The sequence below is a fragment of the Pipra filicauda genome, unplaced genomic scaffold (genome assembly GCF_003945595.2).
Source record: "Pipra filicauda isolate LSUMZ 115617 unplaced genomic scaffold, ASM394559v2 scaffold219_size1829416_pilon, whole genome shotgun sequence".
Lineage (NCBI taxonomy): Eukaryota > Metazoa > Chordata > Aves > Passeriformes > Pipridae > Pipra > Pipra filicauda.
In genome coordinates, this window is record NW_024104331.1 from 1,786,615 (window position 1) to 1,806,242 (window position 19,628).

General features: G+C 57.1%; 3 protein-coding genes across 9 annotated transcripts; 1 reads left to right on the plus strand and 2 right to left on the minus strand.

Moving 5' to 3' along the window:
- Positions 1 to 590: 590 nt before the first annotated feature.
- On the minus strand, positions 591 to 2,124 carry NDUFS5 (NADH:ubiquinone oxidoreductase subunit S5). Its single transcript, XM_027740133.2, has 2 exons — positions 1,636 to 2,124; positions 591 to 803 (listed from the first exon to the last, which is right to left on the minus strand). The coding sequence occupies exons 1-2, from the start codon at positions 1,849 to 1,851 to the stop codon at positions 699 to 701; spliced, it is 321 nt and encodes a 106-aa protein (XP_027595934.1). The 5' UTR covers positions 1,852 to 2,124; the 3' UTR covers positions 591 to 698.
- A 581-nt stretch (positions 2,125 to 2,705) lies between these two features.
- AZIN2 (antizyme inhibitor 2) lies at positions 2,706 to 9,614 on the minus strand. Of its 3 annotated transcripts, XR_003544277.2 has the most exons (12): positions 8,518 to 8,668; positions 8,244 to 8,357; positions 6,994 to 7,168; positions 6,744 to 6,917; positions 5,867 to 6,039; positions 5,298 to 5,429; positions 4,803 to 4,968; positions 4,521 to 4,683; positions 4,334 to 4,446; positions 3,912 to 4,126; positions 2,963 to 3,563; positions 2,706 to 2,917 (listed from the first exon to the last, which is right to left on the minus strand). XR_003544277.2 is itself a non-coding variant. In XM_027740128.2 (11 exons), the coding sequence occupies exons 3-11, from the start codon at positions 7,090 to 7,092 to the stop codon at positions 3,422 to 3,424; spliced, it is 1,377 nt and encodes a 458-aa protein (XP_027595929.1). In that variant the 5' UTR covers positions 7,093 to 7,168; positions 8,244 to 8,357; positions 8,936 to 9,614; the 3' UTR covers positions 2,706 to 3,421. The 3 variants fall into 3 exon arrangements, 2 of the variants coding, with proteins under 2 accessions (XP_027595929.1, XP_027595928.1); XM_027740128.2 differs by lacking the exon at positions 8,518 to 8,668 and adding an exon at positions 8,936 to 9,614 and having other exon boundaries at positions 2,706 to 3,563; XM_027740127.2 differs by having other exon boundaries at positions 2,706 to 3,563.
- Positions 9,615 to 10,320: 706 nt separating this feature from the next.
- AK2 (adenylate kinase 2) lies at positions 10,321 to 17,512 on the plus strand. 5 transcript variants are annotated; one of them, XM_027740131.2, is made up of 7 exons: positions 10,391 to 10,523; positions 10,970 to 11,095; positions 12,993 to 13,103; positions 13,205 to 13,299; positions 13,880 to 13,952; positions 14,531 to 14,726; positions 16,699 to 17,512. In XM_027740131.2, exons 1-7 carry the CDS (start codon positions 10,404 to 10,406, stop codon positions 16,704 to 16,706), a joined length of 729 nt encoding a protein of 242 aa, XP_027595932.1. In that variant the 5' UTR covers positions 10,391 to 10,403; the 3' UTR covers positions 16,707 to 17,512. The 5 variants fall into 5 exon arrangements, with proteins under 5 accessions (XP_027595931.2, XP_027595932.1, XP_039237184.1 ...); XM_039381250.1 differs by lacking the exon at positions 16,699 to 17,512 and adding an exon at positions 14,061 to 14,226 and having other exon boundaries at positions 14,531 to 14,622; XM_039381251.1 differs by lacking the exon at positions 16,699 to 17,512 and adding an exon at positions 14,079 to 14,226 and having other exon boundaries at positions 14,531 to 14,622.
- The last annotated feature ends 2,116 nt before the right edge of the window (positions 17,513 to 19,628 follow it).

Here is a 19,628-nt window from a genome sequence, read left to right on the forward strand (position 1 = left end):
CGGATTAAAGCACAAATCCGGCCCCTCTCCATTTCCAGGGACTCACCTGCTTCAGTGTTGTCCTCAAATCGAGCAGGATTTGGAGGGAATGGAAGGAAAAGCTCCCCCTGGGAGGGACAACCCCCCTGCCCACCGCAGCACTCCATGGATCCTGCTGACACACGGGATTTCAAAGCCTCCAGGGAAGAAACCTGCTTCCCACACAGTGAGAGGGCAGGAGAGAACTCAGTTCCATCCCCTTCCACCCCAAATCCATGTGAAAAAGAGGTGTTTGAGTCATTTTTCACCTCACACAGCTGGAGAGTGACTGGGAACAGCCCAGTTTTGCAGGACAAGCTTAGATAGTTGATGAGATTTTTTGGCATTTTTTCCAATTCTCCTGTCGTTTCCAGCAGAAATCCCTTTCCTGCAGGAGGGACAGGCTGCCACTCCCTCCAGCCCTAGAGGCATCTGACCCCCTCAAGGGCAACATTCCCAGCCCTTCTCCGGTGTTTTAGGGTGTCCCAAATCCCCCTCAGGGAAATCAGCTGCAGGGAGAGCCCCTCACACCGGGTTTTACTCCCCCAAAAAAGAAATGACAGAGCCAAGGAGACATTCCAAAGGGACATTTACTGCTCGAGTGATGTGTGGGGTCACTGCCCACCCCTGTGTCCTGTGGGCTTGCTTCCCACAGGAATTCCACGTCAGGACCCCGGGAATCACGGCCTGGAGTCGTCCTTGCCCTGGTGGTAGTCAGGTGGGGTGTACTTCCCTTCCTTGATCATCTTGTCCCGCTGCTGCAGGATGGTCTGGAGCCTCTTGGCCTGGCAGGGACACAGAGGGGTGTCACAGCTCTCAGGGGGTCCCCAGGGCAGGTCATGGAACCCACATTAACCCTGCCCTGGGTGCTCCTCAGCCGGGCTGGAGCCTCTTCCCAAAAACCTGAGGGCTTTCAGGATGCTGCAGCACATTTTACAGCTGATGATAATTTGAGTTTTCAGCCCGATGTTTTTGGCCAGACAGGACACCTTCCACCATCCCAGGCTGCTCCAACCTGGCCTTGGACACTTCCAGGGATGGGGCAGCTGCAGCTTCTCTGGGCTCCTGCAGCGACCAGAGCCCTCAGGGAAGGGGCTGCTGGGGGTCCAGAACCCACCCCAATCCCCCTTTCCCCCCCGGGCTGGAGCCCCCAGACCTTCTCCAGAGCTTGCCCAGGACCCTGAGCACCCCCTCCCCAGCCTGACCCAGCACTTCAGGTGCCTCCAGCCCCCTCCCTGGTGTTCCCGTGCCCCCCCTTTCACCCCTACTTGTGAGGGCCCCCCAGAGACCTCTGTACCCACCCCGTGCCTCCCTTAGGCCCCCCATACCCCCTCCCCTCCTCTTAATTAGGACCGTCCAGACCCTTGGGGCCCCTCATGTCCCCCCCCGGACCTTGGTGACCCAGGGCCCCCCCCGCTTATCAGGACCCTCCACATCCCCGTGACCTCCATGTCCTCTCCACCCCCCCCCCCGGTGCCCTCCGTGTCCCCCCTCAGCCCGGACACCCCCATGTCCCTCACCAGGACCTGGTGCCCCTTTGTCAGGACCCCCCAGATCCCTCCTTGTCCCTCCCAGCCCGGCGTCCCCCGCACCCCTCCGAGCCCCGCGCTGACCCACCATCTTGACGTGCATCATGCACTCCATGAAGTCCTCGTACTCGGGCCGGCACTCGCGCTCGGCGCGCGTCCGGCCTATCCCGTGCCCGCACTCTACCCACTCCCGCTCGAAGGCGTGACACAGGGCGGCCCTGCGGTTCGGCTGCGGCATGCTCTGCCGCAGCAGCCAGGTGTCCACGTCGATGCCCAGCTGCTTCTGCAGGTCCCAGAAGGGCATGGTTGCGCGCTCTGTCGCGACACGGCCGCTGTCGCGAAACCCCCGGCCCTCCCACGGCCCGTCCTTCACCGGCCTCGCGCGACGCCGCCGCCGCCAAGCGCGACTCCAAGCGCGACACCGCGTCGCGCTTTGCGGCTGGGAGGGGACAGAGAAGGGAGGCAGGAGCGGCGCCCCGCGCGCTGCAGCGCCCTCTGGCGGGGTGGAGGACACGCTGCTCGCCGCGCCCCAGCGCCCCCTGGCGGCCGCGCTCGAGGGTTCCCAGTGCTCCCAGTGTCCTTCCAGTGTCCTTCTAGTGCCCTCCCAGTGCTCCCAGTGTCATTCCAGTACTCCCGCTTTCATCCCAGTGTCCTTCCAGCGCTCCCAGTGTCCTCCCAGTGTCCTCCCAGTGTCCTCCCAGGGCTTCCAGTGACCCCCAGTTCTCCCAGTCCCTGACTTTCAGGTCTCAGAGGGGCTGTCCTGTGCAGGACCCCCACACACACCCCAGGACGGGAGCCTTCCTTAGGGCTGAGGGGACCTCGGGAACCTGGCAGATGGGTCTTCCCCGCAGTGACACCCGCATCCTGAACCCACCCCCCTATTTCCGTGCCCCCAAAATCCCAGGGCTCCCTCCGGATGCCCGGACAAGGTTTGGGTGAACAGCCCCACCCTCCCTAATGAGCAAAACCTCATTAAAACGCTGATTGCAGACGGATTCTGCGCCACCTCCAGTGCGGGGTGTGGAGGGGAAGCCGGGGGCTCCCTCATCCCCCACCCCTGGGCCACGTTGGACACCAGCTATTACCATTCCTCCTAAAACAAGAGCCCAAACCTGCTGGGCACCCCCCGCCCACCTGCCAAACACACGCTGCACGAGCTGGAGGAGCAGGATTTATGGGACAGGATCCATGGGATAGGATTTACTTCGAAGTTCCCAGTGCAGTCCTGGGGAGAGTGGAGCGGGGTGGTGCCAGCAGCAGGAGAGCACCTCCTTCCCCCTGGTGCTGCCAGGGGACCTTTCCCACTGTGGGACCTTTCCCTCCTCCAGTACAGCCATGAGACCTTTCCCCCACCAGTACCACCATGGGACCTTTCCTACTGCAGGACCTTTTCCCTCCTGATACCACCATGGGACATTTCCCTCCTCCAGTACATCCAGTACATTTCCCTCTCTGGTACCACTTTGGGACCTTTCCCACTGGGGGATTTTTCCCTGCCAGGTGCTGCCATGGGATCTTTATCCCCCCCGGTACCACCACGGGACCTTTCCCACTGCAGGACCTTTTTACCCCCCGGACCTTTCCCCTACTGGTACCACTGTGGCACCTTTTCCACTGGGGGATTTTTCCACCCCTGGGTACTGCCACAGGATCTTCATCCACCCTGGTACCACAATGGGACCTTTCCCACCGTGGGACCTTTCCCACTGTGGGATCTTTCCCACCCCAGGTACCGCTGTGGGACCTTTATCCCCCTGGTACTGCCATGGGACCTTCCCCCCCGCCCTGGTACTGCTGCAGGACCCTTCCCCACCCCTGTACCACCCCAGGGCCCTTCCCCACCATGGGTCCTCCCCTCCCTGTGCCATCCCTGCTCAGATGATGCTGGTGGGAGCAAAGACTGGGGGGACACAGAGGGTCTCTGCCATCTCCCAGCCGCAGGACAGGGGCGTGCAGAGGCTCTCACGGTCTTCTTCTGCCTGGAGGGGCTTTCCCTGGAAGAGCTGGATGGCTTTCCTGCAAGTGGGAGACACCCGAGGGGGAGCAAGGGGGAAGGAGCAGCCCCTCATGAAGGGAGTGGGCCCAGGGAAGGGGAATCTCCAGGGTTCTCACATCCCCCCAACAGAACAACAGCCAGAGGTGAGCTGCCTGTGGCTTCCCCAGCAAAAAACAGGCTCAAGTTTGCCAACATTTAAAAGAATAGGAGTTTTGCCTCTGAGGCCAGGTTTTTACCCTGAATTTTCAGGGCTCTGGGACTCAGATTTGACCCTTTTCCTCGGGCGAAGAGCCCCGGTGGAGGAAGGAAAGCGGCATCTCCCACCCCGCAGGACCCAGCCCTGTCCCCCCACTCTGACGGTCTCTTACCAGGCCATGCGGGACATGGCGTAGGTGACGTGTGGCTGGGGACACCCCCCGAGCTGGGATGAGGCTGGGATGGTGTAGGCCCCCATGTTCCCAAAAAGCAGCCAGTCCCCGACGTGCAGCTCGGGCAGCTCCAGCCCGTCGGCGATGCGATCCTCGGCGTGGCCAGGGGGGCCCCTGAGGCTGCTGCTGTGGGAGGGGTGCTCTGGGCAGGGTCTCTGGGGCAGACAGAGAGCAGCCACGGGGATGAGGATGTCCCAGTGTCACAGTGACCTGTCTCATCTCCACCCATCCCAAAGATCCAACCCCGGGAGTCCATGGACCGGCTACAGCTTCCCCACAGTCTGCTCCCCTCTGGCATGAGGTGATGCCACACAATGTGAGGGACCCCCTGGGCTCTCCCCAGGCTGGGCAAACCCCCTCACCTTGTGCAGCCGAGGCCTGGGGCAGGGGCTGTCGAACAGGAGGCAGCTGAAGGCGCCGTAGATGCCGTCGTTGAGGTGATACACGAGGCTCTTCCTGCTGCTGGACTCCTCCTCTGGAAGGGGAGCAAGGAGAGGGCTCAGGGGGGGCTTGGGCACACAGGTGGGCCTGTCCCACTGTCCCACCTACCGTCAGAGCCAGGCTGCTCCATGGGGATCTCTTCCAGGGCAGTGATGCTGACAGCGAAGGTGAAGGCGGAGGTGACGTAGTATCGCCCCGGTCTGGCAACAATCTCCACCCCAGAGCCATCCGGGAAGTACAAGTCCAAGGCAGAGTTTACCACGGCAGCAATCTGTGTGGGAAGAAGAAGTACCCTCTTGGATACAGGGATTTCACAGCGAGCCAGACCCAGGGAGAGCCTCCAGCCTCGCTCTGTGCCTGCTGAGGGGCAGGTGCTGGGGGCTGTGGTACCTCTTCGAACCGGGCTCTGGTGTCCTCGGTGCCGGGGAAGCCCCCGCCGATGTCCAGGAGGTGCATCTGGTAGCCCAGCTCTGTGCCCATGTCAAACACCAGCTGTGCTGCAGCCACGGCCTGAGCAAAGGCCTGGGGCTCCAGCCCACGGCCCCCAAGGTGGAAGCTGAAGGCACAGAGCCCATTTCAACAGGGTTTGACTGTCCCCAGAGAGTGACAGCACTGGGACTGTCACCCACTGGAGGCAGCTCTGTGCATCCCACACACCACCCCAAGCCAGACCACCTGGACAGACCCACAGAGCCTCAAAAAGCCTTTCTTAGGGTCAAACCTGCCCCAAACTGGCCCCCACAAGGTGAACCCCTGCAAATCCCTGCCTTCACCTCACTCCCGGTGGCTCCGTGGAGCACTGTGTTGTTCCAGCAGGGCAGAGCTCCCCATATCCCGATCCACAGGGGCTGAGCACCCCTCTGGAAGAAGAACCACGTGCTGTACCTGATGCCAACCACCTCCACAGCCTGCTCCTTCGCTGCCTCCAGCAGGTGCCGGCAGGATTTGAGCGTGGTCCCAAATGTCATGCTCGGGTGGGCAGAAGGGCTGGAGTCAGCAGTGATCCCCAACAACATCCTGCACAGCAAAGCCACACTGTGTTGAGGGGGCTTGGAATCACAGGGTCATGGAATCATTAAGGCCAAAAAAGCTCTCTAAGATCACCGAGTCCAACCATTCACCCAGCACTGCCAAGCCCACTGCTAACCCATTTCTCCAAGTGCCACATCTACGTGTTTTTTGAACACTTCCAGGGATAGTGATTCCACCACTTCCCTGGGCAGCCTGTTGCGATGCCTGAGCACCCTTTCAGTGATCAAATTTTTCCAAATATCCAATCTAAACCTCCCCTGGCACAACTTGAGCCTGTTCCCTCTTGTCCTATCGCTTGTCGCCTGGGAGAAGAGACCGACACCAACCTTCTACAACCTCCTCTTCAGCCCCTCTAGCACCCCACAGTCCCCTGCCCAGCTCCTCCTCCAGCTGCCCCTCCAATGGTGCTGCCAGACACCCACCTGGCATGGGGGTGGCTCCTGGCCACCTTGCTCAGCTCCACCTCGTTGTCGAAGGTCATCAGCTGCACCCCGTGTTTGGCCGCGTACCTGATGTGGGCAACCTGCTTGCAGGGGCTGCTGTAGAAGATCCTGTCAGCTGGGACTCCAATGCCTTGAACCCGTGTGATCTCAGCCTGCAGGGACAGGGAACACACTCAGGAAGGTCCCCATGGCCATCACCAGCCCTGGGTCTTGTCCAGTTTGCAGCACTGGGGAGGGCAAAGCGTCAGCGTTGCGGCCTGGGCTTTTCCAAGGAGAAGCTACAAGAGCTCAAAGGCATCACAGTGGACTTTGTCCTGGCAAGGACAGACTGTGGGAAGGTGTTTAAAACAGCATGAGACCAGGAGAGGAAACAGGTGGGTTTAGCAGGCATAGGGTTGGCATGTGACCCCTGGTCTGAGCTGTGACAACACCTGCACTTTCTCCTCCTGGAAACCCATCTTATTTAATTCTGTACAAGTTAGTGGCTTAATTTGGCTCCTCCCTGGAAATCTGGCTATTGCAAATGATGACGAGGAGGGAGCAGGGAGCTTTAGCCTCATCCTTAAAGAAAGCAAGAGTTGGATGGCTCTGGCAGTGGCACCCCAGGGGTGTGCTGTGCCACCAGCCAAGCCTGCCAGCCAAAACACCAGCTCCAGAGGCAGGAATGTTGGTCAAAGGGAAAGCCTGGGTCACCAGACAGAGGACAGGGATTTATGGGCTGTGCCAATAGACTCTTGACAGCAGAGGGAGACTCCTGCCCCTGTAAATGTCACCTACTGAGTGGAGGGTGAGCTCTGCCACTCTCCCACAAATGCTTGTAGGATGCTCACTTGGAGCTGTCCTCCCACGTCCTTACCTTGTTGGCACAGGCAAAGCCTGCCCCCAGCTCTGCCAGCAGCCGAATCACTCCTTCACTGCTGTTGCATTTAACTGGGAAATAGGGTTTCACCCGGGGCAGGGCCTTCAGGAAATGCAGGTGCTTCTTCACAACGTCCCCGAGGTCTGCCACGAAGAAGGCTTGCTGGTCGCTCTAGGGGAAAGCTGGAGTAAGCAGAAGCTTCCATGAGTGCCTCTTGTAAGGGGGGAAGCAGAGAACCAGCCCTTACCCCCTGGCACAGCTCCCCGAGGAGGTTCTCCAGCAGGTCTCTGGTGGTGAAGCCCTCCTCCACCATCAGGAAATTGGATTCGTTCAGGTACCCGTTCATGGTGGGATGTTCAGGGTGTGATGATGCTCATTTAAAGCCTCCTTGAGTAGGGTATAGATTCTAAAAAAGCAACACACTGGAAAAAGAAGGAATATTAAGGGCAGGGTCCAGAAGCTTCATCAGCACCCCGGGGTGCTCCCCATCCATCTCTCCCATGGCAGCACTGCCCCGGGCAGAGCTCTGTGCTGCTCTGCTCCAAACCAGCGCCTCAGCAGAGCCCTCCTGTGGGTTAAAGCATCTTCTTTTGGGGGAGGAGACACATTTCTCTGCAGCTCAGAGCTGTGTTTTGGCACACAGCAGCCTTGTCTCCATCAGCAGCAGTTCAACAACAAAGCCAACTGCACTGCGAAGAGGATGGAGGCCTTTATGTGCCAGGACATGTCCCTTCACGCTCTGGAATGTAGCTGGATCTGCTGTGGTGAGGATCCCTTATGGTTTCCATTCTCATGGATCCATTTTCCCAGGCACACAAGCCCTGGGAAAAGGGAGGCAGAGCACAGACCCCTCGCTGACACCGCCCGACCTGAGGACAGTCTGGATCCCTGCTGTGGATCCACAGCTCTTTCATGACACAGGGTGTGGAACCAGGGGACAGTTAAGCTGCACAGAGTTTCCTGGCTCATCCTAGCAGAGCTTTACCTTTAAGCTTGCACACTTTAACAATTTCCTGCCCTGGACCCAGCCTGTCTCATAACCCAGAGAGCTGACAGCATAGCAGGGAACGTTTCCACTGATAATCCAGGTCTAGCTCCAGGGATCTTACAGGAACATGGTCTCTCTGATCTGAAGGGAGCAGGAGGCAGAGGTTTCATTTCTCAGAGCAGCACTGCACCTCCTCCCCACAGACACCTACTGACAACATTTTGGGGCAGGCACTGGGAGAAAGACCACGCTGACCCCAGAGCAGCAGGATGTTGTAATGCATTGAGCAAGCCCCACCAGCAAATTCCAGAGCTGGGGAATGAGGTGAAAAAACATGTTTTTAAAGCTCTTAGAGCCTCATATTCAGGAAAGGAGAGCGACTGCTACAGCTTTACCCTTCACATCCCATCACTAAGCAGCACCCAGCCCACCAGGATGGGGCACGGAAGCAGTGAGGTGGGTCATTCCTGTCGGAACATGTGCCCCAGCCTGGGACACCCCCTCCTTACCACGGCCCGGTTCTCCCTCCCAGGTGCTCAGACGTGCTGCCAGGGGGGCTCCCCGAGGAATGCAGAGCTCCCACAGCACCCTGAGGTGTGGCTGTCGCTGGGGGTCCGGGGGCCCTGGGGAGAAGCAGTGACGGGGTTAGCGAGGGAGAGGGGCACTGACAGCATCCTCCACCCACCATCCCCAAAACTCAGCAGCCACAGGCATCCCTCACCAGCCCCCTCCTCACTGTGCCAGGCAAGACATTTCCCCTCAAAGGCCCCTAAGCCCCCTTACCTCAGAAAGCATTTAAACAGATTCTGCCATGGGTCTCCCGAGAGAATGAACCGGCCCCCAGCAGCGGCTGTTTGTCCTGCCCCAGCTCCCTGCCCGCCCTGAGCCCTTGCAGAGGACGGGGGAGCTCTGCACCCCTTCTCTCTCAGGGCTCCCTCCCTGCTCTGCCTCCCAACTGTAACCATGACAACCAAATCCAGCGACCCTATTGGCTGAGCTGCCTCTGAGCATCCTGCATCCCTCTTGGAGAACGCTCTCCCACGTCGCCCGCCCCCTCCCAGGGCTGGGGCTGCCCCCAGGAGTCACCTCGGGGTTCTCACCCAGTCCAGCTCATCCCCAGCCCAGCCCTGCTGCGGGGCCACCTCACGAGGCTGTGCATCCTATGCACGGGGACCCTCGTGGGGAAGAGAGCTCAAAATACCTCTGAAATGCTGCTGCCAGGGAAACCAGGCTCCCTGCAGTGCCTGTCTGGCTGGGACTCCGGCAGGGCGGGCAGGAGGTAGTTGGGAAGATGTCAGGGCCTGATCCTGCCCTTGCTGAGGTGCTGCCAGCTTCGGTGGGTTCCCTGGCAGCAGGTCCAGCTCTGCCATAAATGGAGGTGCTTCGTCTGGTCCATCAGTGCTGTCTCTGCTGCATTTGGAAATGGTTGCACTGCTCCATCCCACAAACAGCAAGGGCCGAGCAGGGACTATTTTTATTTCTTCTTGTTAATTTGCAGGTCCCTCCTTGGTGCTGCTGAGGAGCCAGTGTTCTGTGTGTGGAGGGGTAGCTGCCCCCAATGAGGAGGTGAGAGGGACAGACTTATCCTGGGTTTCTGTATTCAACACCGTGGTCTTGGCTTTGCCACAGACTCTCCTGGCAACCAGGGCCAAGGAAGCTCTTGTCTCCTGTGAGATCCTGGAGTGTTTTCCCAGTGCTCTGGCCTGGCACCAGTCCTGGACTGCTCTGCATGGGGTGTGGGAAGCCATGCAGAGAGCATTGCACTGAGGGGAGAGCAGAGGGATGCAGAGCACTGCAGTGCCAGTCTCTCCTGGATGTACCAGGCAGTGTCGTGATGCACAGCCCATGCAGAGCAGGGCGCTGAGCCCAGCCCACGCTGAGCCCACGCAGCGCCAGGGCAAGCAGAGCTCAGAACCACAGAGTTACAGAAGGAACTAGGTTGGAAAAGACCTCTGAGATCATCAAGTCCAACTTTTGACCTAACACCACCTTGCCTGCTAGACCATGGCACTGAGTGCCGCATCTGGTCTCTTTTTAAACACCTCCAGGGACAGTGAACCCATCACCTCCCTGGGCAGCCCATTCCAACGTCCGATCACTCTCCATGTAAAGAACTTCTTCCTACTGTCCAACATAAACCTGCCCTGGTGCAGCTTAAGACTACGTCCTCTTTTCCTGCCACTAGCTGCCTGGTGGCAGAGCCCGACCCGCACCTGGCAACACCCTCCTGTCAGGGAGTCCGGAGAGAGCGAGAAGCTCCCGCTTGAGCCCCCTTTTCTCCAGGCTGAGCCCCTCACAAGCGCTCCTCACAGGACATGCACTCCAGAGCCTTCCCGAGCTCTTTGCTTTCCTCTGGGCTCGCTCCAGCCCCAAAATGTCCTTCTTGGGCTGAGAAGCCCAGAACTGGACACAGCGCCCGGTGCCGGCGGAGGGCCCCGAGCCAAGCGGAGCCATGGCCCCGCCCGCCGCCGATTAACCCCGCCCACCGCCACTTAACCCCGCCCGTCACCGGGGTTAACCCCGCCCACCGCACGCATAACCACGCCCCCACTCGCTTTTAAACCCGCGGCCGTTGTCCGTGCGGCCACGCCCCTCATATGCATAGTCACGCCCCGGGCACGCGGGGTCACGCCCCCCGGCGCGGGGCGGGCGCGCAGTCGGCGGCGGCCATGGCTCCGAGCGCTCAGGCCGGGGGCGGCCGCGGGCAGGGCCCGGCACCGGCACCGGGGCTCCGCCACGGCATCCGCGCCGTGCTGCTGGGCCCGCCCGGCGCCGGCAAGGGCACGCAGGTGAGCGGGGATGCGCGGGAGGGGCGGGGGGAGCTCCCCGTGAAGGGAGCGGCCCGGCGGGACCGGCCCGCCCGGCCTTTCCCCGTGTGACCGCCGCGTGGGCCTCGCCGAGGGGATGGGGCGTGCGGGGTGTCCCGCTCCGCAGGGCTTCCCTTCCCTCGGGGTGCTCGGCGGTATCGCGCCTCCGGGGGCCCTTTGTCCCGGATCCCTTTGTCCCGGAGCAGGGCCGGCCCGCGGGGACCCGGTGCCCTGGCCCCGCTCCCGGAGCGCTCCGGGGACTCGGCGCCGGGCCCTGCCACGTGCTGGCGGTTCGCTGAGCGTCCCGGTGCTGCCACAGGGGACAAGGCCCCAGCCTGTCCACTCCAGCCCTGGCTGAGCGTCCCCCCGGCCCCCCACCCCGAGGTCCCATCCCCGGAGCGCTCACCGCTGTCTGTTCTCTCCCGCAGGCTCCCAAGCTCGCCGAGACCTACTGCGTGTGCCACCTGGCTACCGGGGACATGCTGCGGGCCATGGTGGCCTCGGGGTCCGAGCTGGGCAAGCGGATCAAGGAGACCATGGATGCTGGGAAGCTGGTGGGTCGTGAGGGATGTGCTGGGAGGGGACATGGGCTGGCAGCACCTGGAATGAGAGCAGGCAAAACCCGCCTCCTGTTTAGAATTCTCAGTGACAAAACTAATTAGTGTGGGAAGGCAGATTGCAGGATGAAGGCAGGAGTGGAGGTTTTCCTTCTGTTATTCTGCAGGAGAAACATCCTATAAAAACACCTTTCCTCTTCGGAGTTGCTCTTTGCTTACTGACAGCCTGTGTCCTTGGGGTGGTTCTTGCATTTATGCTCACAGGGTGAGTTCTGGCTGGTTTCTGAGCACTCTTTGAGCTGAAGGTGTATCCTTGGAGCTGCAGGATGTTGCAGCCGTGCTTTGCTGCTCCAGCCTCTCTTCCCGTGATACCTGGACTCCAGGTATCACTTCAGAGGGTTCATCTGCATCCCAGCTCTTGCACAAGTGGTGAAAATAGACTTAAAGTTGTTGCTGTGACAGCTACAGCAGGTGCTGCGTGAGAGAGGCACTTTAGGTCCCCCAGAGACAAGAGTTGGAATCTCTGACATTCACTTTACAAGGGTCTAATTATCTCATCAGAAGGACTGAACTATCTCCAGGAAACTCAAGGAACCACAAATTGCAGCGACTTGCCCCCCGTGTGGGGCAGATCTCGGGCATCTCTGCAGCTGTCACGGGCTTGTAACACCCCAGGGAGCCTCTGCAGGCCCCAAATGGGGAGAGTGACGTGGCTTATCTCAGCTTCTGCCCAGAGCTCATTGCAACACCGAGCCTGCGATACCCGGCTGGTTATGAAAGATAGGGACGTTATCTGGTGAGGCTGGTGGTATCTGCCACGTGTGTGTGTGGCAGCCAGCTCCAGGCTGCTCCACGGGGACACCCTGCAGCTCTGGCTCTGTGATAACTCAGCTGGGAGCACAGCAGTTTGGGATGGGTTTATGCTCAGGGGCTGTTTCTCTGAAGGGCGTAATCAGGAAGGCACAGAAGTGACTTGTTGCTTCACCCAGACTTCCCCCCCAGCCTGTGGGGGCTGTTGTTTGTGTGTTGTGACAGCCTGGTTCCCAAATCCTGCTGGGTCCCAGCTGTGTGTGTTGGAGAAAACAGCGCTGCTGAGGAGAGCTGCTCCCAAATAAACAGCTATTGTTGGGGCTGCAGCATCTGTTAGTGCTGCAGCGTGGAAAAGGCACTAATCCCAGCGGTATGCCGAGATTGTTGGATGGGAAAAAACTATCCAGCAAAGCCAGAGCTTGTCAGCAACTACTGGGCTTTTACCTTCACACAAGGTTTATGGGAGTCAATGAGCAACTTGCCTGCTCTGCCCTTCCTGTCTCCTGAGGGGGATGTGTGGGTGAAGGTACAAAGTAACAGGAAATCAAGGTTATGTCGAAATTTTCTGTTGTGAGTTGCTTTTAAAAAAAAAAATAATCTCAGGAGTTTGTCTTCGAGCCGACAGTCTTCCTTGAAATACAGCAACCTTTGTAACGGTGAGGTTACAGCACTGGTCCAAGTCCCTGGCACGCTGTGGAGTATCCCTGGAGTGAAAGGTCTCCTTGGCCACATCCTGGTGTTGCAGCCATGGCAGGGAGTGCTTCCCACAGCAGTCATGGCAGGGAGCGCTTCCTTGACGTGGGCAGGAATGAGCACGCAGCTTTCACCCTGTTAGCAGCAGTGCCCTGTGCCATGGCTGCTGCCTCTGGCTGTAGGAGGGGCCTGAAGCAGCCTGGGCACTGACATGGATTGTAGAGTCACAGGATATCCTGAGCTGGAAGGAACCACAAGGATTATAGAGTTCAACCCCTGGCGCTGCACAGGACAACCCCAAAAGTCCCACCATGAGTGCAGCAGCTCTGAAGGCAACTGTATGTAAGTTCAGGGTGTCCCTCCTGACCACGGGCTCCCCCCCTCTCTGCAGGTGAGCGATGAGATGGTGGTGGAGCTGATTGAGAACAACCTGGACTCCCCTCCCTGCAAGAACGGGTTCCTGCTGGATGGCTTCCCCCGCACGGTGAAGCAGGCGGAGATGGTACGTGGGGCCCTGCTCAGGGACTGCTCTGGCACCTCCTTCCCTGCAGACAGGGGTCCCTGGGCCCTCTGCCCCTCTGAGGTGGGTGTTTGCTCTTGCAGCTGGATGAGCTCCTGGAGAAGAGAAAGGAGAAGCTCGACTCGGTCATTGAGTTCAGCATCCCTGACTCCTTGCTGATCCGGAGGATCACTGGACGGTAACGCTTCTCTCCCAGATGCTCAGTGCACAGGTTGAGGTTTCCTAGTCTATGGAATGGCATCCTGATTTCAGATCCCAGGTTGTCCTCCCAGTGCTTAGGGCTGGCTGTGGTGCTGGTCTCTGTTAGATTTCTGCCGTGATCCCTCGCCTGTTCTCCCATGGCTGGACCAGCCTTGAGCAGAGCCCCTCCCTTGCCCTATAAATTAGGGATTACTGACAGGAATCAGCATCCTTGGTGCCCCAGCTCAGCCTTTAAAGTCTTCCTTCTCCAAAGTCATTATTCCTCCCTTAGGAAGAACAATGCACACATTTGGGCACAGTCTAAGGTCACTGTGTCACCCTCACAGCTCCAGAAGCCAGACCCCTTCCCCAGTAAAGCAGGAGGTAAAAATTCCTTCTCCATCTCCTGCTGCAGCTGCTTTTCCAAACTGAAGAGGCCCTTGGTACAGAAATAACTACAGAGAACTTTCTTACTGGTGAAAGGCAAATCATGTTGCTGTTACAGATGTTCTTGTGCTGATGAGTGGCAGGCTCAGGAGACCTTGTCCTGCTTTGCTGACACTTATTTTCTGTCTCAGGCTGATTCACCCAGCGAGTGGCCGCTCGTATCACGAGGAGTTCAGACCCCCAAAAGAGCCCATGAAGGACGATGTATGTGAGCTCCCAGGGCCACAGCTTGCCTTGCTTTGGGTTTAGCTGATGCTTTGCAGTCTCCCTGGAAAAAAAGAACTCATTTCTTTCCTTCTCTTGTACCTTCTGTCCTGGCTTTCTGGGGAGCGTGGGGAACTGCTTGGGCAGCCTGAGCCGACGGCACTGCGGGGAGCGAGGCCTGGAGGGATGGATGAAGGGATGGATGTGCTGCAGAGCTGGCCCGGGCTCTGCCAGGCTCAGAACTTGTTGGACTCTGTCCACAGCTGAAGTTGCGGTGGGTTGTGACTGGTTTCCATCCTGGGGAGCAACTGTAGCTGGTGCCTGCTCTCGGGGCTCCTGGAGTGGTGTGTGGGGGAACGACCACAGTGCTGAACCCTCCTCTCTTCACTCACTGCTCTGGGATTTGTTTTGGCTGCCCTGGGTTCGCTCTGTCTCCCCCGCAGACCTGGGGGTCGCCTCTGCAGCTCTGCATTTAGCGTGGCCTGGAGGAGGGGAGCAGGGGTTGTGGGAGCTGTGGAGAGAAGGGGGGAGCGTGCCAGGCTGCAGCAAGCTGGAGACTGTCCCCTTGCTTCTCCCAGGTCACTGGAGAGCCCCTGATCCGCCGCTCCGACGATAACGAGACCGCCCTGAAAACCCGCCTGAAGTCCTATCACACCCAGACCTCTCCCCTGATCTCCTACTACAGCAGGAGGGGGATCCATACGGCCGTGGATGCCTCCCAGTCTCCTGACGTGGTGTTTGCCAGCATCCTGGCAGCCTTCTCGAGAGCAACATGTAAAGACCTGGTTATGTTCATTTAGGGCTCCGTCCCAGGACAGAGCTCTGCTTTCTCTCTCTCCCTCTGTCTCTGTTTCTCTGTCTCTGGGGCCAGGGAGGGTGAAGAGCTGAGCAGATAGAAGAGGAGGGGACAAGGTGATGCAGCCCAAGGCAGGGCTGTGCTAATTCTCTAATTAAACGAGCTGTTAACGGTCTCTATCTCGCTATATGTGAACGTCAGTCTGTCTGCGGGTGTGGGAGATTTTGGCCTCTAGAGGCCGCAGCGAGCCCAGGCTCCGGCTGCCAAAAATGGGATCTGCACCCTTTTGGGTCAAAAAGCTTTTGTTTCATCCTAGAAATGCACCTACCTGGAGAAGGAACTGTACTTCCAGCTCCTCCTGGCTGCTCCACGGGGGCCTAGGAGAAGGTTGGAGGTCAGGATTAAGTAGTGGGGGAAGGATTTTCCCAGGTGATGTGAAGGTGCAGGAATGAAACGTGGGGTTGCTGTGTGTGTGTTGCTGGGGGAGCAGCCGTGGGAGGGACAGTTTTGCTGCTGCTCGGGGCTGGGTGACAACGTGTTCTCCTTGTATGTGTTTTATTCCTGGTGGGATGGCAGGTCACCTGAGAGCACAGCCTGTCTTCCTGTGCTGATGGGACTTAGGGGACAGAAAGTGTGTGGGGGTTTCAACCTCTTGTCATTTGTGGGCCTTAATATAGCAAATTAGTGCTTCTTGCTCTTTTTAAAAACATGGAGTCCGTGTTTAGAGTCTCACAGTCACTTTGTGGCAGGTTGGGATCTCGTGAGGATAAGAAAAGGACTTGGGTTTTATCTCTTCACTCTTGCCTTGGAAGATGTGTTGAGCTTCTCCTGATCCCAAAGTCTAAATATAATAAAGCCTTATTGCAAAACAAATGATTTCTCAAGGCTGGAGAGACAGCATTATTAACCACTGGCTCCATGTGCCCTTGAGCTAACGACCTTCATTACGAGCTCATGGAAATGTTCCTGTTTCTTGAGCAAATCCAACGGGCTCTCTGTGTGAGGACACTCTGGGGGGGTAGTGCCTTGTCTTCTCAGGGTGACACTGCAAGGCTGGCACTGACCTTTGTCCATGAGGGATTCCAGCCCTTCCTAGAGGACCCCGCTGTAAATATAGATTGGCACAGGTGAAACTTTGTCCTTTGGCCTTCCATGTGTATTTGCTGATTGAGAGTTACTGAGTACCCTCCTCTCCAGAGGAAATGGCCCATCTCCCTCCTGTGCACTGAGCTGCTTTGGGCTCTGTGTCCAGAGCAGATGCTTAATCCTCAGGAATCCCTTGCTCTTTTTCTTGATAATTTCTCCTTTGTCTGAAAATCACATTCTGTCCTCATACATCCTTTCCAGGGAAACAACCTCTTCCCTTCCAGCAAACTGGAAATGACACCGGGGGAACCGAAAGCAGTTGACTTGTTTCTCTTGAAAGCACATGACTGGGGAGAAAGGGTTTGGAAGTCAACAGGGCTGGTTTTGTCAGCAGCCTGTGGTCCCCTGGGATTCCCAGATGGCCCTTGCTTTGTCTCTGGCTTTCCTGTGGAAGGGCAGCCCCAATGCCAGCACGCTGGGAGGTCGGGATAGCCTTTGGGATAGGATTCCTGTGCTCCAGGGAAGGGGAAAGTGTGTGTTAGAGCTGCCTTGGCGTCTCAGTGACTGTAAAGAAGTTCTGAGTAGAAGCAGCTTTTATCTTGAGAGAGTCAGAGAGCTGCAGCCCCCTCTGTGCTGCCATAATGGCAGGGAAGGGTTCCCAGCCACTTGGCATTCCTGGATTTGGTCAGGGTTTTACTCTACAGCAAGAACAAGATGTTCCTCCACTCTTCATTCCTTTCCTCCCTTGTGCTCACTTTGCATCCAGCTCACCAGCCTTTTTCTGCCATAAACCATGCTTCATTTTGTTTGATTTTTTTTTTCCCTAAATATTTTTTTTTTTCTCTTTGTTCCCATTTATTCCAGCTGAGTGACTCCGTGAACCAGATGAGACACCACCAAACGCTGCACACTCTGCTACATCACCCATTGCAGCCCTCCCTTGGGTGCAAGGGAGGGCAGCTGGGAGTGGGGGGTTATGATTGATGGGAGGGGGGGGGAAGGAGGTGGTAAACAAGGGTTTTGGGGGCTGATTTGGTAGGGTTTTGGTTGGATTTCTTATTCGGCAGAATCATTGTGAAGAAGAGGTGGCCTTCTCCTTAGAAATCATGTCTGGGGAGGCAAAACAAGACAGTGAAACACCTCTGAGTGATCAGCTGCAGGTCCTTGACCTGTTGGAGGGTAGGGTTAGGTGCCATTCCAGGCTTCTCCAGGACTTTCAGGGCTTGTCTCGTGGGCTCTTGGTACCCTGAGGCCACTGAAAAGTTTGCTGTGATTTTCCTGAAGTCGCTTCCTGTCAGCGAGGACCAAAATGAACAAATGATGCATCATGTCTGAAACGGAAAGGAAAAAGTGGTGCCATGGGTTTTTCCTGGAACTTTTGTTTTTCTTGTTCTGCTGCATTCCTAAACCCTGGCACAGAGACTTCTCAAGGATTCTCTGCTGCTGAAGAGGGGCTGTGGCTCTAGTCCAAACCTGCCTTACCTGGGAATGGGGTGGCTTTTCTGTGATCATGACCAAGCTGGAATTCACACAATGCTGAAGAAATGCAAAAGAGACTTTCTTAATTGCCTGCAAAAATAACACTTAATTGGGGGGGGTTTTTTGCATTTCTTTTTAGATCAAATGGTGCCTTGTCTAACCTCTGAATCAATAATAAAATAACCCCTTTACATTTGTATCTGGTGCTGTGTCCTCTTTGACCTGCAGACAGCGAGGAGGATGAGGAGGCAGATGACAGCATCAACTAACAATTGTGCTGGGTGGATCCTGGGGCCTGATCCTATCTCAAGGATGTTCTGTGCAGCTGAAAATGTGGCTTGTAATTCCTTTTATCTCTTCTCCTTGCTGAGTGTGTCCAATGCTTTAGATCACCATAGCAATGGTGCCTTTTGCTGGTTCTCTTTCCTGTTCATGCGTGACTCTGAAAGCACTGAGCCCCTGTGCATCCTGTTTTTCTCTCTAGAGCTCCTTGCAGGTACTTCAACTGATGTAATTCCTTTTTTTCCTCCTCCCTTTGCATATCCAGTGTGTGGAGGAGCTGATGTTGTTTTTTTCTTGTCTCTTCCTGCAGCAACTGGAAGCCATATATTGTGTATTCTGTTTCTGCTCATTTGCTTTCTGCCTTTCAGACCTTCTTGCACCCCTTCCTCCACCTGTGCCTCTCTAAATTCACAGGGAAAAAAACTGTCTAATGGCAGGGAATGAGAGCATTTCCTGCTCTCCCTTTCTCCTGCCTCCACAGGGACCCTGACCCTCAGATATCCCAGAGGAGGCTGTTCTTGATGTGCTGATGAAGAGTTGTTTATCCACGCTTCTTGCAGCCGTGCTTGTGTTCAGGGCTTTGGTTCAGGCACCGTGGCCCAGCACCAGAAAGGGTTGGGCTGCATGTGCCCATTTCCTCCAGAAATTACTGGTTTTCCAGCATAACTGGGCTCTCCTGCTCTTCAGCCATTCAGTCTCTGTGCTCAGGTGTCTTTGTTACCTCTCTGTACCTCCCATTGCCACTCTCCCTCTTTTGAAGCCAAGCTTGTGCCTCCCTGACTTCTTCCCTTGTTCCTTTTGATGGTGGATGTTAAACTATGCTCTTCCTCGTTGTGGGATTGTGTCCTCTGCTCCCTGCCTGCTGTTTTAGAAACCTGTTCTGCCTGCTCCTCCTGGCTTTCTGGTCCGTGGGATGGAGAAATCTTGGCTCCTCTGAGGTGATCCTTACCTGAGTGTGGAGTGTGAAATGGATTATTGGGATGCTGTGGAGTTGGATCTGTGCTGTGACCTGTCTCTCTCACGCTGACCTTGAATGTTTTCCACAGCACACGATGCTCTGCAGGTGCTGTAAATTCCTTCTGCTCAACCATTTCGTTCCAGCAAGCTGCTTATCAGGCACTCTTTTGAAAACTGTGTTCATATTTCATACACACAATTATTCAGCAGCTATAAAAGGGGAAAATTCCTATTTATAGCACAAGGACCAGCATCAAATAGGACACTGAATTCTCACTGATAGAGGAAGTGACCTGTTCTCTAATGCAGCAATATTTCTGCTGAAAAGAAACAGCATCTTGGATGGGGGGAGGGATGAAAGCCCTGGGCCATCTCTTTCCATTAAAAATGTGCTGCAGACCTAAAAATGTATCTGCCCTTCTCCCTTCCCAACGAAACCTTCGGCGACAGGGATTGCAGGAAAACCTTTCACTGTGGGTTTGTGGTTAGTGGTAATGAGCCCACCGACTCCTGATGGTCTGGCTTGGAGCTGGTCTTAGGTTTCTGATCGTTACCTGATCTCTGACCTTGACCTGGGAGTGAGGAGGAGTCACTGCAGAGATTTCTGCCGCGGGCGAGTAGCACAGATCCTGGTCCGGGGGGAGTTTGTGCCACCACGGTGCACTTGGCACAGCCCCGAACCAGCGAGCACATGGGGCTGAGGAACAAAGAACTGGCTGGGAGCAGTGAAGGGAGGGGGTGGAAAGGTGGGAAGAGCTCAGGGGGCACGGGTGGAACTGTGGATAAGGTGAGAGCCTGTGTGTTCTGAGCCTGCTTCCCGTGTCTGCCCCGGCTCCCCCTTTCCTTCCAGGCATATCGAGTCGCCAAGGCCATCACTGGCCATTCCCTGCTGCTGTCCCCCTGCCCTTCCCGCGGTCTCTTTAGGAAGAGCTGCAGTGGGTGATACCAAGCGAGGCCCTGGGAGGTGGAGGACCGGAGGATGGGATTCCCCTCCTGTCGCTGTGGCAACCGCTGGGCAGGAAAAGCAGCAGTGGGATGCGATGGGTGCGCTGGGGAGGCTGCGGGGGCCGGGCTGC

Excerpts from the sequence above, each read along its gene's own strand:
- NDUFS5 (XM_027740133.2), bottom strand. The coding sequence starts at position 1,851 with ATGCCCTTCTGGGACCTGCAGAAGCAGCTGGGCATCGACGTGGACACC. Across the intron at positions 804-1,635 it reads GCATGATGCACGTCAAGATG|GCCAAGAGGCTCCAGACCAT; the intron begins GTGGGTCAGCGC and ends TGTCCCTGCCAG.
- AZIN2 (XM_027740128.2), bottom strand. The coding sequence starts at position 7,092 with ATGAACGGGTACCTGAACGAATCCAATTTCCTGATGGTGGAGGAGGGC. Across the intron at positions 4,684-4,802 it reads CCAGAGCCCGGTTCGAAGAG|ATTGCTGCCGTGGTAAACTC; the intron begins GTACCACAGCCC and ends CTTCCCACACAG. Across the intron at positions 3,564-3,911 it reads GCCATGTCCCGCATGGCCTG|GAAAGCCATCCAGCTCTTCC; the intron begins GTAAGAGACCGT and ends TCCCACTTGCAG.
- AK2 (XM_027740130.2), top strand. The coding sequence starts at position 10,332 with ATGCATAGTCACGCCCCGGGCACGCGGGGTCACGCCCCCCGGCGCGGG. Across the intron at positions 11,096-12,992 it reads CCATGGATGCTGGGAAGCTG|GTGAGCGATGAGATGGTGGT; the intron begins GTGGGTCGTGAG and ends CCCTCTCTGCAG. Across the intron at positions 13,300-13,879 it reads ATCCGGAGGATCACTGGACG|GCTGATTCACCCAGCGAGTG; the intron begins GTAACGCTTCTC and ends TTTCTGTCTCAG.